Here is a 16,800-nt window from a genome sequence, read left to right as displayed (position 1 = left end):
AAATGGCCCCATGGGCTCTTTTCCAAAAACAAAGATAGAAAATGCAATAAACGGGTGCAATGAGCACTGGTCTCTACTTCCAAAACTAAGAAGAGATGCCACATTGCTCTGTAGCTTCTACTGGTCCTTACAAATATCTACAAGTCTATTAGCGCATTGACCGACAAGCCCATCAACAGTCCAGTCTAATCAGGCTGAGGAACAAATGTAGAACCTACAAGGGTCTGTGGAACATTAAGGACATTGCAAAATAAATAATGAAAAAAATAAAAGGAATAAACAGATGTCAGCGCTCCAACAAGAATACCCAAGGCCTCCATAAACCACCTAACTAGTCTTAAAGTGTACAGTGAAGTATTGCTTTACGTCAACTTTCTTTGGAAGTTTCACTACATGAAGGTCAATAGGGTGTCATTGTAAGATCTCAGTGGGAAGGTTCTGTTCAAATGTTCCGGCCAATCAGAGCTCCAGATTTGGGTGCTGATCATGTTTTGAGGCCCTCTATCTAGGAACATTAACCAGCACATCTAGACTCACTCCGGGGATGGTTTGGTAGGAGAAGAAGTTTGGCTTTTTAAATTGGCAGTGTAAAATCCCACAATCCACCTGTATAGCAAAGGTGCTGCCGTCAAATTACCAGCCAAAGCACCGCCATTTCTGTTCATATTCCATGCGCCTTTTTCAGTTTTTAAGGAGAAAATGTCAGATTTAGGGCTCATTGCACTCACCCAATCCATCATCTTAATTTGATAAGAGCCGTCGTGCAAAATTTGTTTTGTTTTTTTGTAAGTGTGGTCATGTATGTAGAATAATACTGATAAATACTTGGCTAAACTTAATGAGTGGCCAACTATGCCACAAAGTCTCTGTGAATGTTATGCCTTTGGCTCCCGAAGTAGAGGAGGAGCTGCTATTTTGGTGACAAGGGGGAGTAGCAGATGGATTGTCACTACAATGAATTTATTTTGCATGTAGTCCTGCGCTGCTCATAGTCTACAATTTACATTTTTGCTCTCAGATGACTAAAATGTCCATGTTTCTGAGCCTAAACAAGATGATTGGGGTGCACACGTAATAGAAATCTGTGGGTGAATAACCAGTGGCGGAACTACCAGGGGTACAATCACATCAGGGCCTGCGCCTCCTCTGATCCGCTGGCAGTTTGTGTGAACGTGAATCCGCCAGATGGAGTGTGTGTGGGGGGGCCAGCTGCATGGTCTGCACCCGGGTCCCGCGCCCCCTCGTTACGTTACCGTGCCTAACCGTGGCTGTTAAAAACATGCGAAGAACCACAGACTTATGGGGGTTTATTTATTAAAGTCCGAATGCCAAAAACTAGATAAAAAGTAGGGATGCACCGAATCCAGGATTCGGTTCGGGATTCGGCCTTTTTCAGCAAGATTCGGATTCGGCCGAATCCTTCCGTCCGGCCGAACCAAATCCGAACCCTAATTTGCATATGCAAATTGAGGGCGGGGAGGGAAGCCACGTGACTTTTTGTCACAAAACAAGGAAGTAACATTTTTCCCCTTCCCACCCTTAATTTGCATATGCAAATTAGGGTTCGGATTCGGTTTGGTATTCGGCCGAATCTTTCACGAAGGATTCGGGGGTTCGGCCGAATCCAAAATAGTGGATTCGGTGCATCCCTAATAAAAAGTATAAAATCCGAATTTGTAATGGAAAAAATTCTCCATCTCCAAGGTCTCTGGGTCCTGTAGAAGTCAATGGCAAAGATCCCATTTTAAATTTGAAGATATCATGGTCTGCGCTGAGTTTTGGCAAAAATCCGAAAAAAATGTACATTTTTTTTTAAACTTTTTTTCCAAACCGATTTTATCACGTTTTTTCCCAATGATAAATAAGGGCAAATTGTGGATTCTAGTTTAGTCTGACTATTAAAATTCAAGTGTTTTTTCGCAAAAACCCGAGTTTTTTTTCCGAGTTTGGTCAGATTTGGAATTGGATTTTGATAAATAACCGCCGTGGTGTTAGAACTGGTGAATATTAATAAAGCCGCTGATGTTGGCAGTTCATGGTAGAGTGGGGTCAGATCTTCTCTAGTCTTGTGTTCTTTTTGGCTGTACAAATTCCTCAGTGTTTTTTCTCCAGTCATTTCAAGCTATTAGAGAATTTGGTACATGAATGTCCAGGGTTCTAGGGCTGTCACCTATAGATACAAACGTCTGGCTTTAGTCTTTCCACCAACCTGGGTCTCACCTTTGTGATGTTTCCTCAACTCCCCTGTAACAAAAACCTCTGATCGGTGGATCTGGAGGAACCGGAAAACAGAAAAATAGGAATTTCACTTTCTTGGCAACAAAATTGCTCATGGCTGGGAGGGCTCTATAGATTTATATAAGGTCTGGACTCTGGACCATGAAGCAAGAAAGTCAACATAGAAGATGAACGTTGAGGATAAAGCAGTAGCCGAAGCTCATTATCCAATGAGTGACAGCGTCCTGGTCAGATACGATGCGTTTTACAAGTTGATGCTCCAAACAGAATATATTTTAAATAAAAAAAAAAATCAACGTATTTCGCTTAATGTCGACCAAGTTAAAAGGATCCTTTGCCAAAGCCGGACACAATCCCTTTCCCGGAAACCAGTCGCTCATTGAGATCGGATAAAGGACATTAATATTAAAAATATCTCGAGCAGTTTTCTGTACACGTTCGGCTGCTGGAGTTTTATAAAGAATTATTAAAGTGGTGGCAGATATGTGACTGTACACAGAGACGTGTTCCGCCGCAGTCCAACACCTCAGCAATAAGACTCCCCGCCATCTTGTTAATCCATGGGGGGAGGGGAATAGAGGTCTCACTTTTAGCTAAAGGAGAAGTTTCCCGTTCCGATGGATTTTCAGAATCTTCCCAAGCCTCTGTTTTGCTGTGGCCATGCCTTTTTTTGTACGTTTACCTGAAATGATATGAATAAAAAAAGGTAAATACCTGCAGCAAGTAAATACATAAACCAATATGGCAGCTTCTGCCCATAAATACAAACAAAGGATACGGACTGTTTCAGAAAATGCTACTGCTGATAACCAGGGTATATTTCCCATGTAAACACATGTAACACTCTCATATGTCGCTGTTTATTCTAACAATACACAATAGCTGCTATAGAGAGAATTACAGACGGAGGCTTAGGCAGAATATAGAAATATGGGCATCACTAGGCACAAACCAAGGTCTGGTGTCACACACTACAATAACAGGGATCTACTACTACATACTGCATACTACTACAACAGGGATCCCAGTCATTGGACCCAGGAGTGTGTTGGGCTGTAAATCTATAATTTAGATTATAAAATACTCCTGTAGTAAGGAAAACAGTGTTAAAGGATAAGTAAACCTTAAAAATAAGTGAATGTTAAACTGATGAGGGGGGAATTCTAAGCACTTTTGCAATTTACATTCATTATTTATTTTCTTTTTATTCCAAGATATTAAGGGATACATGTACTGTTAATATGAATGAATTGTGTTACAACAGCGCCACCTGCTGGTCAGTTTCCCACCAGTCTGACCAGCAAGTAGTCAAGGAAGTTGTCAGGAGAAAGAAAGAGGCTGATGTTCTTCTGCTTAGGAATAAAATTAGAAACCTTTCTCACATCTTTCCTAAGCAGAAGAACATCAGCCTCTTTCTTTCTCCTGACAACTTCCTTGACTACTTGCTGGTCAGACTGGTGGGAAACTGACCAGCAGGTGGCGCTGTTGTAACACAATTCATTCATATTAACAGCACATGTATCCCTTAATATCTTGGAATAAAAACAAAATAAATAATGAATGTAAATTTCAAAAGTGCTTGGAATAGCCCCCTCATCAATTTTACATTCACTTATCATAAAGATTTACTTATCCTTTAATATAGGAAAAACAGTAAAGGAGGGAGTCGCCACCATCATCTTCAGTGGTCCCCATACAGAACAATATTTGCCCAACATCAATGGGCCACAAGAGAAACGTGGAAGAGCCAAAAAAAGATGGCGGCTGCACACACAGCATGAAAGTGACCCCCTCCATTGTATTTTATATCATTCCAGGGTGGGAGGTTAGTGACTAGTCACTGTGGGTCGGCACAAACTGCCAATTTGTGGATTCTGGCAAATGCCAGAGGGGCTTCTACTGTATAAGACGCCATTATTTCTATTTAGTGATCTCTGTGTATTTGAGATGTCAGGGTCTACTTTGAATCCCAGTCCAGTCTTGTCTCTCTCCATCATCATAAATCTTCTTCTTTTATCTCTATGTCTCTGTGTCAGGGTATCAGCTGTATCAGCTACACAAGTCCCACTATGACAACATGAGCAGTGATACTGAGATCAAGATTGTGTTTTATAGTTGGGTATCTGTGACTAGGGATGTAGCGAACGTCGGAAAAAAAGTTCGCGAACATATTCGCGAACTTGCGCAAAAATGCGAGCGGTTCGCGAAAGGTTCGCGAACCCCATAGACTTCAATGGGAAGGCGAACTTTAACATCTAAAAAAGACATTTCTGGCCAGAAAAATGATTTTAAAGTTGTTTAAAGGGTGCAACGACCTGGACAGTGGCATGCCAGAGGGGGATCAAGGGCAAAAATGTATCTGAAAAATCTGCCTGTGTGTGCTTGGAAGAGATAGTGTAGGGGGAGAGCTGTTAGTGATTTCAGGGACAGATGATAGTAAGTTTGCTGGCTAGTAATCTGCTTGATACTGCTCTGTATTGGAGGGACAGAAGTCTGCAGGGATTTGAGGGACATTTTAGCTTAGGTAGCTTTGCTGGCTAGTAATCTACTGTTCTCTTTAAACAACTGCCATACGTTGACCTTGTAGGCATTGTTTGCCCAGTTTTTTTGGACGCAGCCACTGAAGCACAGTTGCCAGAAAAAATATGCCATATAAATGCTGAAAATAGTAATTTTTCGCCATACGTTGACCTTGTAGACATTGTTTGCCCAGTTTTTTTGGTTGCAGCCACTGAAGCACAGTTGCCAGAAAAAATATGCCATATAAATGCTGAAAATAGTCATTTTTTGCCATACGTTGACCTTGTAGGCATTGTTTGCCCAGTTTTTTTGGTCGCAGCCACTGAAGCACAGTTGCCAGAAAAAATATGCCATATAAATGCTGAAAATAGTAATTTTTCGCCATACGTTGACCTTGTAGACATTGTTTGCCCAGTTTTTTTGGTTGCAGCCACTGAAGCACAGTTGCCAGAAAAAATATGCCATATAAATGCTGAAAATAGTCATTTTTTGCCATACGTTGACCTTGTAGGCATTGTTTGCCCAGTTTTTTTGGTCGCAGCCACTGAAGCACAGTTGCCAGAAAAAATATGCCATATAAATGCTGAAAATAGTAATTTTTCGCCATACGTTGACCTTGTAGACATTGTTTGCCCAGTTTTTTTGGTTGCAGCCACTGAAGCACAGTTGCCAGAAAAAATATGCCATATAAATGCTGAAAATAGTCATTTTTTGCCATACGTTGACCTTGTAGGCATTGTTTGCCCAGTTTTTTTGGTCGCAGCCACTGAAGCACAGTTGCCAGAAAAAATATGCCATATAAATGCTGAAAATAGTAATTTTTTGCCATATACGTTGAGTCAACGTATGGCAAAAAATGACTATTTTCAGCATTTATATGGCATATTTTTTCTGGCCTCTGTGCTTCAGTGGCTGCGGCCAAAAAAACTGGGCAAACAATGCCTACAAGGTCAACGTCGTTGACCTTGTAGGCATTGTTTGCCCAGTTTTTTTGGCCGCAGCCACTGAAGCACAGAGGCCAGAAAAAATATGCCATATAAATGCTGAAAATAGTCATTTTTTTGGTCGCAGCCACTGAAGCACAGTTGCCAGAAAAATTATGCCATATAAATGCTGAAAATATAAATTTTTTTGGTTGCAGCCACTGAAGCACAGAGGCCAGAAAAATTATGCCATATAAATGCTGAAAATATAAATTTTTTTGGTTGCAGCCACTGAAGCACAGAGGCCAGAAAAATTATGCCATATAAATGCTGAAAATATGCATTTTTTTGGTTGCAGCCACTGAAGCACAGAGGCCAGAAAAATTATGCCATATAAATGCAGAAAATATGCATTTTTTTGGTCGCAGCCACTGAAGCACAGTTGCCAGAAAAATTATGCCATATAAATGCTGAAAATATAAATTTTTTTGGTTGCAGCCACTGAAGCACAGAGGCCAGAAAAATTATGCCATATAAATGCTGAAAATATGCATTTTTTTGGTTGCAGCCACTGAAGCACAGAGGCCAGAAAAATTATGCCATATAAATGCAGAAAATATGCATTTTTTTGGACGCAGCCACTGAAGCACAGTTGCCAGAAAAAATATGCCATATAAATGCTGAAAATAGTCATTTTTTGCCATACGTTGACCTTGTAGACATTGTTTGCCCAGTTTTTTTGGTTGCAGCCACTGAAGCACAGAGGCCAGAAAAAATTAAACCAGTAGGGTTTGCACCCTAGTTTGTAACGGTGGCGGAGGGAGGAGGAGGACGCTAAAGGACAGCTGTGTGTGGAGTCATGAGGCTTGAAGAGAAGGACAGCTGCATAGAAGTCAGAACAAGTCTTCCGGCGTGCAGTAACCCTCCGAGATCCACCCCTCATTCATTTTAATAAAGGTCAGGTAATCGACACTTTTGTGACCTAGGCGAGTTCTCTTCTCAGTTACAATCCCTCCTGCTGCACTGAAGGTCCTTTCTGAGAGCACACTTGAGGCTGGGCAAGACAAGAGGTTCATGGCAAATTGTGACAGCTCTGGCCACAGATCAAGCCTGCGCACCCAGTAGTCCAGGGGTTCATCGCTCCTCAGAGTGTCGATATCTGCAGTTAATGCCAGGTAGTCCGCTACCTGCCGGTCGAGGCGTTCTTTGAGGGTGGATCCAGAAGGGTTGTGGCGCTGCCTTGGACAGAAAAACATTTGCATGTCTGACGTTACAGACTGGCCAAAGGGCTTTGTCCTTGCAGGTGTGCTCGTGGCAGGATTACTGGCACCTCTGCCCCTGGAATGTTGATGAGTTCCTGAAGTGACATCACCCTTAAAAGCATTGTACAACATGTTTTGCAGGCTGGTTTGTAAATGCCGCATCTTTTCGGACTTGTGGTATGTTGGTAACATTTCTGACACTTTATGCTTGTACCGAGGGTCTAGTAGCGTTGCGACCCAGTACAGGTCCTTCTCCTTAAGCCTCTTGATACGGGGGTCCTTCAACAGGCATGACAGCATGAAAGACCCCATTCTCACAAGGTTGGATGCAGAGCTATCCATCTCCGCTTCCTCATTATCAAGGACTGCATCATCCACGGTCTCCTCCCCCCAGCCACGTACAAGACCAGGGGTCCCCAAAAGGTCACCACTAGCCCCCTGGGAAGCCTGCTCCTGTTGGTCCTCCTCCTCCTCCTCCACAAAGCCACCTTCCTCCTCTGACTCCACTTCTGGCACCTCTCCCTGCGTTGCAGCAGGTGCCTGGGTTCGTTCTGGTGATTCCGACCAGAAATCGTGCGCTTCCAGCTCCTCGTCACGCTGGTCTACAGCCTCATCTGTCACTCGTCGCACGGCACGCTCCAGGAAGAAAGCGAAGGGTATTAGGTCGCTGATGGTGCCTTCGGTGCGACTGACCATATTTGTCACCTCTTCAAAAGGTCGCATGAGCCTGCAGGCATCGCGCATAAGCACCCAGTAACGGGGGAAAAAAATCCCCAGCTCTGCAGATCCAGTCCTACCACCCAGTTCAAAAAGGTACTCGTTGACGGCCCTTTGTTGTTGCAGCAGACGTTCCAACATAAGGAGCGTTGAATTCCAGCGAGTCTGGCTGTCAGAAATCAAACGCCTGACTGGCATGTTGTAGCGCTGCTGAATGTCAGCAAGGCGTGCCATGGCTGTGTAGGAACGTCTGAAATGGGCCGACACCTTTCTGGACTGGGTGAGAACGTCCTGGAATCCTGGTTACTTGGAGACAAAACGTTGGACTATTAAATTTAACACATGTGCCATGCAGGGCACATGTGTTAAATTGCCCAGTCTCAACGCTGCCAACAGATTGCTTCCATTGTCACACACCACTTTTCCGATCTGCAGTTGGTGTGGGGTCAGCCACCGATCGGCCTGTGACTGCAGAGATGACAGGAGTACAGATCCGGTATGGTTTTTGCTTTCCAGGCACGTCATCCCCAAGACAGCGTGACAACGGCGTACCTGGCACGTCGAATAGCCTAGGGGGAGCTGGGGGTGCACAGGTGTGGAGGAGGAGAAGGAGGACCCAGCAGCAGAGTAAGAAGAAGAAGAAGACGAGGTAGAGAGCGATGGAGGAGTAGAGGTGGTGGCAGAACCGCGTGCAATCCGTGGCGGTGACACCAACTCCACTGTTGTTGTTGAGCTACCCATTCCCTGCTTCCCAGCCATTACCAAGTTCACCCAGTGGGCAGTGTAGGTGACATACCTGCCCTGACCATGCTTGGAGGACCATGCGTCAGTAGTCATATGGACCTTTGGCCCAACACTAAGTGACAGAGATGCGGTAACTTGGCTCTGCACATGTTGGTACAGGTGTGGTATTCCCTTTTTAGAAAAAAAATTGCGGCTGGGTACCTTCCACTGCGGTGTCCCAATTGCTACAAATTTGCGGAAGGCCTCAGAGTCCACCAGCTGGTATGGTAAAAGCTGGCGGGCTAAGAGTGCAGACAAGCCAGCTGTCAGACGCCGGGCAAGGGGGTGACAGTCAGACATTGGCTTCTTACGCTCAAACATGGCCTTCACAGAAACTTGGCTGGTGGCAGATGACTGGGAATGGGAACAGGTGGTCAAGGTGGAAGGCGGAGTGGAGGGTGGTTCAGACGGGTCAAGGAGAGCAGAGGTAGAGCAGTAAGATGCTGGACCAGAAGGAGTGTGGCTTTTAGTTTGCCTGTTGCCTTTGAGGTGTTGCTCCCAAAGTGCTTTGTGCTTGCCGCTCATGTGCCTTCGCATAGAAGTTGTACCTATGTGGCTGTTGGGCTTACCAAGGCTCAGTTTCTGACTGCACTCATTGCAAATTACAATGCTTTTGTCAGAGGCACACACATTAAAAAAATCCCACACTGCTGACTTTTTGGAAGTGTGCGATCTGGCGGTAACAGTAGAAGTTGGCGGCATTGGCGGCAATGGCGGGTGCGTTGGCCGGCTGAACACAGGTGCCGATACATGTTGTTGCCCTACTGATCCCTGCGGGCTGTCCTCCCTGCTTCTTCTAAGTCTTATTCTCCTACTGCCTCTCTGACTCTCCGTCTCTCCATCTGAACTACCCTCCTCTTGCTCTCTTCTACTGGGCACCCACAAAACATCAATCTCCTCATCATCATTCTCCTCAGATGCATCAATTTCTTCTGACACATCACAGAAGGAAGCAGCAGCGGGGACCTCCTCCTCATCACTCATTATGTCCATCTCTGTCGTGTTCTCTGCCAGAATTAAATCTGGTGTAACGTCCTCATCTCCTTCATCTTCTTCTGGCAATAATGGTTGCGCATTACTCAGTTCAAGAAACTCATGGGAAAATAACTCCTCTGACTCCAGTGAAGAAGGGGCACCGGTGGTGGAGGAAGTGTTACGTGGGGTGGCCATAGCAGTGGAGGATGAGGAGGATGTTGTGGTAAAGTTAGAAACGGTAGAGGATGGGGTGTGCTGTGTAAGCCAGTCAACTACCTCTTCAGCATTTTGGGAGTTCAGGGTCATTGGCTTTTTAAAACTGGGCAATTTGCTAGGGCCACAGGATTGCATAGCAGCACGGCCCCTAGCACGGCCTCTGCGTGGCGGCCTGCCTTTGCCTGGCATTATTTTTAAAAAAACAACAACAACAAAAACTCAGTTGGTTTTTCTGGAAACGATAATACACACAGCTAGATGGCAGTTTGAAGAAAACAGTGTGCAAATAATGCCTACAAGATCAACGTATACACTACTACAGCGGTGGATACGGATTACGTAAAATATATGAATGCTGCTTGAAAAAAAGTAACTCAAGTGGTTTTTCTAGAGACGATAATATTATCAATATTTAGACAAAATGTGAACAAGCTCACACAGCTAGATGGCGGTTTGAAGAAAACACATTAAAAAAATCCCACACTGCTGACTTTTTGGAAGTGTGCGATCTGGCGGTAACAGTAGAAGTTGGCGGCATTGGCGGCAATGGCGGGTGCGTTGGCCGGCTGAACACAGGTGCCGATACATGTTGTTGCCCTACTGATCCCTGCGGGCTGTCCTCCCTGCTTCTTCTAAGTCTTATTCTCCTACTGCCTCTCTGACTCTCCGTCTCTCCATCTGAACTACCCTCCTCTTGCTCTCTTCTACTGGGCACCCACAAAACATCAATCTCCTCATCATCATTCTCCTCAGATGCATCAATTTCTTCTGACACATCACAGAAGGAAGCAGCAGCGGGGACCTCCTCCTCATCACTCATTATGTCCATCTCTGTCGTGTTCTCTGCCAGAATTAAATCTGGTGTAACGTCCTCATCTCCTTCATCTTCTTCTGGCAATAATGGTTGCGCATTACTCAGTTCAAGAAACTCATGGGAAAATAACTCCTCTGACTCCAGTGAAGAAGGGGCACCGGTGGTGGAGGAAGTGTTACGTGGGGTGGCCATAGCAGTGGAGGATGAGGAGGATGTTGTGGTAAAGTTAGAAACGGTAGAGGATGGGGTGTGCTGTGTAAGCCAGTCAACTACCTCTTCAGCATTTTGGGAGTTCAGGGTCATTGGCTTTTTAAAACTGGGCAATTTGCTAGGGCCACAGGATTGCATAGCAGCACGGCCCCTAGCACGGCCTCTGCGTGGCGGCCTGCCTTTGCCTGGCATTATTTTTAAAAAAACAACAACAACAAAAACTCAGTTGGTTTTTCTGGAAACGATAATACACACAGCTAGATGGCAGTTTGAAGAAAACAGTGTGCAAATAATGCCTACAAGATCAACGTATACACTACTACAGCGGTGGATACGGATTACGTAAAATATATGAATGCTGCTTGAAAAAAAGTAACTCAAGTGGTTTTTCTAGAGACGATAATATTATCAATATTTAGACAAAATGTGAACAAGCTCACACAGCTAGATGGCGGTTTGAAGAAAACACTGTGCAAATACTGCCCACAAGATCAACGTATACACTACTACAGCGGTGGATACGGATCTCGTAAAATTTATTATGGCTGCTTGAAAAAAGTCACTCCGGTGTTTTTTCTGGAGACGGTAATATTATGGATATTTAGACAGAATGTGAACAAGGTCACACAGCTAGATGGCAGTTGGTTGAATAACACACTGGGCAAAAAATGCCTACAGGGCAAATAATGCCTAAAAGGTCAACTTATACACTACTACAGCGATGGATACGGATTACGTAAAATATATTATGGCTGCTTGAAAAAAGTCACTCCGGTGTTTTTTCTGGAGACGGTAATATTATGGATATTTAGACAGAATGTGAACAAGGTCACACAGCTAGATGGCAGTTGGTTGAATACAGTGTCGGACTGGCCCACTGGGATACCAGGAAAACTCCCGGTGGGCCTAGGTGTATGTGGGCCTCTTGCTTCTGACCATTTAGCCTATTTCATGGTCATTCCCTATTTATTTATGATAAAAAAGGGCTTAATAATGGACAAATAGAGTATATTATGTAGAGACTAGGAGAATAAAGAGATTGGGTGACGAGAGGAGGTATAATAGTTTGGAAAGTGGGCCCTCAGCCTAAGGTCTCTGGTGGGCCCCTGGCATCCCAGTCCGACACTGGTTGAATAACACACTGGGCAAAAAATGCCTACAGGGCAAATAATGCCTAAAAGGTCAACTTATACACTACTACAGCGATGGATACGGATTACGTAAAATATATTATGGCTGCTTGAAAAAAGTCACTCCGGTGTTTTTTCTGGAGACGGTAATATTATGGATATTTAGACAGAATGTGAACAAGGTCACACAGCTAGATGGCAGTTGGTTGAATAACACACTGGGCAAAAAATGCCTACAGGGCAAATAATGCCTAAAAGGTTAACTTATACACTACTACAGCGGTAGTAAAATAAAAAAAAGTAAAATAAAAAAAAAAATGAATATTAAAAAAAAAAAATTAAAGTTGGTGCTGCTGAACTACTAGGAGCAGCAGATTAGCACACCAGTCCCACTCCCCAACACTGCTAGACTAATAGCACTGGGCTCTTATAGTAGTAGTAGTAGTAGTAGTAGTAAAACAACAAAAAAATAAATAAAAGCAGTCCTTACAAGGACTACTGTTATTGCAGCAGTCAGCAGATGAGATCAGAAGCAGGACAGCTGCCCACTGCAGCTACATACAGAGCACTGCAGTAGAAGGTAGATTACTAGCCAGCAAAGCTACCTAAGCTTAAATGTCCCTCAAACCCCTGCAGACTTCTGTCCCTCCAATAACAGAGCAGTATCAAAACGATTACTAGCCAGCAAACTTTCAACTGTCCCTGAAATCACTAACAGGCAGCAGCTCTCTCCCTACACTATCTCTTCAGCACACACAGGCAGAGTGAAAAAACGCTGCAGGGCTTCGGTTTTTATAGGGAAGGGGAGTGGTCCAGGGGAGAGCTTCCTGATTGGCTGCCATGTACCTGCTGGTCTGGGGTGAGAGGGCAAAAAAAAGCGCCAACAATGGCGAACCCAAAATGGCGAACGTCGCGCGACGTTCGCGAACTTCCGGCGAGCGCGAACACCCGATGTTTGCGCGAACAAGTTCGCCGGCGAACAGTTCGCGCCATCTCTGTCTGTGACCTCTGTTTAATCACTCACACGTGTACACGACTTCCATTTGGTTCTTCACTAAATCGTCACTTACGAAGCACAAATACAACTCTGACATCAGTATTGTACTTGTGTGATGTCATTGGGACTATGAAGTCATGCGATAAACCAAACCTCGACATTCTCAACAGGAACATTTTGAATTGTTTGTTGCCTGAAGTTTGAGTATTTAATACCCACATTTGCTTTGTATGGTCGGCTATTGTTAGTTCAATAAACTTGTATCCAATGGGGAAATGATCATGTAAATCTTTTTATCACGTAAATGTAACATTAACAGAGTCACTTTAGTCGTTAACATCACGTCATTTCTTACAGATAAAGAACAAACTCAGTTCCCAAAATAAGCCCCCCAAGTCTCACAGTGAGATGTAGGTGGCCCGTGGGCCACAGATCAGTACATCGGTCTCATAAAGGTCCAATAAGATCTGTCACATAGGGAGTTGGGATCAAAGCTCTTAAAGGGGAACAAACATAACTTAAGCTTTTTGAAAAGTGATTTCAAGCAACTTTGCAATATACATCAATTAAAAAATATGCAGACTTTTAATGATTTTTAACAGTTCCCTAAACCCAGCCCCCTGCTCTCCTGCTGATCTGTCTGACTACTTTGCTGAGCTGTCTGACTACTGTTACTTTGTATCATCTGTCCTCAGCCTGCATCCTCCAAACCCCACAATTCCCTGCACACGTGATTTCAATAAGGAACATGCCAGTGCAATGCATTGTGGGTTATGTAGTTCCTGCATGCTGTCTGTAAGTACAATGTGTAACATCAGTGTTTAGTCCCTCCTTCCCTGCCAGGATTTCAAATGATACAGAAAGAGAAGAATTGTTACAGCTGGATTTCAGCAGAGAAAATGCCATTTATTCAGACTTTTTGAAGAAACAGGGAACTGTGATGGGAATATTAGGGGTCTCTGTGTTATGTGGCCTCTTGGAAGCCGGAGTTCCCCTTTAATATGGAGATCAGATAAACTCAGGGGGTAAAGCTGTGCAACGAGCAGGGAAAAGAGAAAGGATTTCAAAAAGAACATCCCCTCTGAGCAGAGAAGATGAACATTAAGTATAAAAGTGTCAAATAAAGTCGGATCTGTCTGCCCCGGGCCCATCAGGATTGTGATTATTGATTTATAAATTGGAGCAATAACAGAAATAGTAACAGGAAAACTCTATGAACAAAATCATTATTTAACAACTGGAAAAATTCAGGCTTTTTATTGCTTCTCGGAGTTAATGACCCTCCACACTCACCTTTATACTCACAAGAGCAAAAGCAAAGAACGGGCAGACATGATAGGGTTAAGCATGAATTTTTGGAAAACGAATGAGCAGGTAAACTGTGTATTAAACTTGGCTCAGACTGTAAAGGAGAAGTGGAGCAGCAAATGTTTTGGCCTTTTTTTTTTTTACCAGCTCGGGGTCACCACGGCACTTACATAGTGAAGCTATGTGTCCCCCAAAATGTCTCTGTCTTAAATATATTGATAATGGGCTGAGTGCAGAGGACACTCCCCCAAAAATGCCCCCATGATTTACATTACATGGCAGCACAGAAACCAGCCTGTGACATCAGCGTCTATGACCTCACTTTCTGCTTGATGATCCCCCCCCGACTCCTAAGCTTCACTTCTCCCCAGCAGCTCCCACTGAGCATGTGCAGTGCCACTGACACTCAAAAGTGGTTCTAACAAGATCAGAGAATGGGGAGCTGCTATGCTAACAAGAACATTTTAGATATACTGTATAATATGTTATTATAGGCCAAAATGGCTTAAAGGGGAACTATTGCAAAAATGAAATTTTAATACAAGTTTCCTCATAGTGAAATAAGAAACTTTCTAAATACAATCAATTAAATATTCTGTATTGTTGGTGAAATAATCAAGTTTATCTTCACTATTCCTCTCTCAGCATCTGTTTCTCTTCATTCTCTCTTCATGCAGCAGTTGGGTGTCAGATAATGATGGGCAAATTTGGGCATTTCGGCGGCAGCGAATAAATCTGCGAATTTGCAGAGAAAATTTGCGGGCGAAAATTCACCGACGTCGAAAAAATGTTGACGCCAATTTGGACGCCATCACCGATAAACGGACGCCCATTGACTTTAATGGGCTCCGGTGCCCATTTTGATGTCGGCGAGTTGTCGATGGCTTCAAAATCTCAGTTTCGCGAATTTTTCACCAGTTTTGCAGGAAATTTGCGAAATTCGTGGCAAATCGGAAATGGGCCAAATTCGCCCCTCACTAATGTCAGATATTCACTGACAGTTAGATCCAATATATCTTATAGGGAGGCTCCTTTTGCCTAGAAGATGTATTAGAGATCACTCTATTAAACTCACCAGACATCATGTCTCTCTACATGCAGGATTTGTGCAAAAGGCAGTTATTTTGTTACATTTTGTTTGTACTGGAATCAGTTATTTGAGTGAGCTCTAATACATCTGCTAGAAAAGGAGCCCCCCTATAAGATATATTGGATGTAACTGTCAGTGAATATCTGACACCCAACTGCTGCATGAAGACAGAATGAAGAGAAACAGATGCTGAGAGAGGAATAGTGAAGATAAACTTGATTATTTCAGAAACAATACAGAATATTTAATTGATTGTATTTAGAAAGTTTCTTATTTCAGTATAATGAAGCTTATTATTTTAATTGTTGCAATAGTTCCCCTTTAACATGAAGAAAATCTGTATCTTTTAAATAAAATAAATTTGGCTGGAGGAATATAAAGTTCCGGTCCCTCAAACAATCCCAACCAACGAATAAGCTGCACCAAACACACTTGTTGAATTCCACTGTAACTCTTCATTGGCCAAGGACTAGTTCTGCACAGACCCTCTGTAGGATCCAATCACTTGCAGAAATCCACTTGCATGGCCAATTATTTCCATGTCAGAACCAGCATGGCATCTCCTACGGATATGTATCAATAGGCAGATAAACAAGGCTACATTAATCATAAGCCAAAGTCCTGTACTGAACATTTATAGGGCTTGAAGGAAGGTACAAGCTGCTGAGAAACAAGATATAAGCTCTTGGAGGCCCATTTATCAAAGTCTGAATTTATCTCATTATTTTCTGAAAACTACTCCGACCAAATCCACTGGCTTTCCCCCCTTATTTATCAATACATTTTCCTGAAAATTTCCTGTGCGGGAAAAAACATGATGAATTAGTGAAAAATTCGGATCATACAAATTTTTTGCATTTTCCGCACTATAAGCCCAAAAACGACAAAATGTTGAGATTATTGCAAGAAACCCAACGCAGATCAAGATAACTTCGGGACTTCTCCCATTGACTTATATTCAATCTCAGCAGTTCTGAGATGCCGGATTTTCAGATTCAGACTTTTTCCATCCTCGGGATATAATAAATCCTGAAAAATTCAAAGTTTTTTTTTTCCACTAAAAATTCGGATTTTATAGTAAAAAACACAAATTTTCTCCAGTTTTTGTCATTCGGACTTTAATAAATAAGCCCCTTTGGTGTTCTGTATAGTCAGTAAGTACCAGGGAAGGTTAGGGCCGGCTCTCCCCGGAGCACACACTCTAACCTCAGCTGGGAGTGACACATTGGCACAGGTATCACAAACACACAAGTCCGAGCTCAGGAGGAGTAGGGTTACCTTTGGCAGCTGAGTTATTCGGGGAGGAAGCTGACGGTCTCTTTTGTGTGAGGAAGACCCCGGGGGCCATGGGCTGAGGGCCTCGGTTTACTTGGGCCACACCAAACGTGCCTGCACCGGCCGTGTACTCGTGGTCTGTGGGGCCACTCGGTGAGACCTCCGGTGAGTTGCCTTCCTGAGAAAGCGCATTTGTGTTGTTGGGCGACAGCTTCTTTTTGGAAGTCTTTTTCTTCTTGGGCTTTTGATCCTCCTTTAAGGAAGCAAATCGTTATCACGAAGCTGCATGAGAACCTTCCTCCTACCTAACGAGGAAATAATCAGCGCTAATCAAATCCCTTT

At 43.6% G+C, this 16,800-nt stretch overlaps 1 protein-coding gene across 2 annotated transcripts in view; it reads right to left on the bottom strand.

Annotated features, from left to right (window-relative positions):
* Positions 1–1,959: 1,959 nt before the first annotated feature.
* Positions 1,960–16,800, bottom strand: part of phf2.S (PHD finger protein 2 S homeolog) — a 105,975-nt gene continuing 91,134 nt past the window's right edge. For both annotated transcript variants that reach the window (XM_041561882.1, XM_018240947.2), the window contains 2 exons: positions 16,462–16,711; positions 1,960–2,920 (listed from right to left, as the gene is read on the bottom strand). In XM_041561882.1, coding sequence (XP_041417816.1) covers positions 2,832–2,920; positions 16,462–16,711 — 339 coding nt within the window. In that variant the 3' untranslated portion in view covers positions 1,960–2,831. The remainder of the gene's footprint in view (positions 2,921–16,461; positions 16,712–16,800) is intronic.

This window comes from Xenopus laevis, chromosome 4S (assembly GCF_017654675.1).
Source record: "Xenopus laevis strain J_2021 chromosome 4S, Xenopus_laevis_v10.1, whole genome shotgun sequence".
NCBI lineage: Eukaryota > Metazoa > Chordata > Amphibia > Anura > Pipidae > Xenopus > Xenopus laevis.
This window is presented reverse-complemented; position numbering and strand designations above follow the sequence as displayed.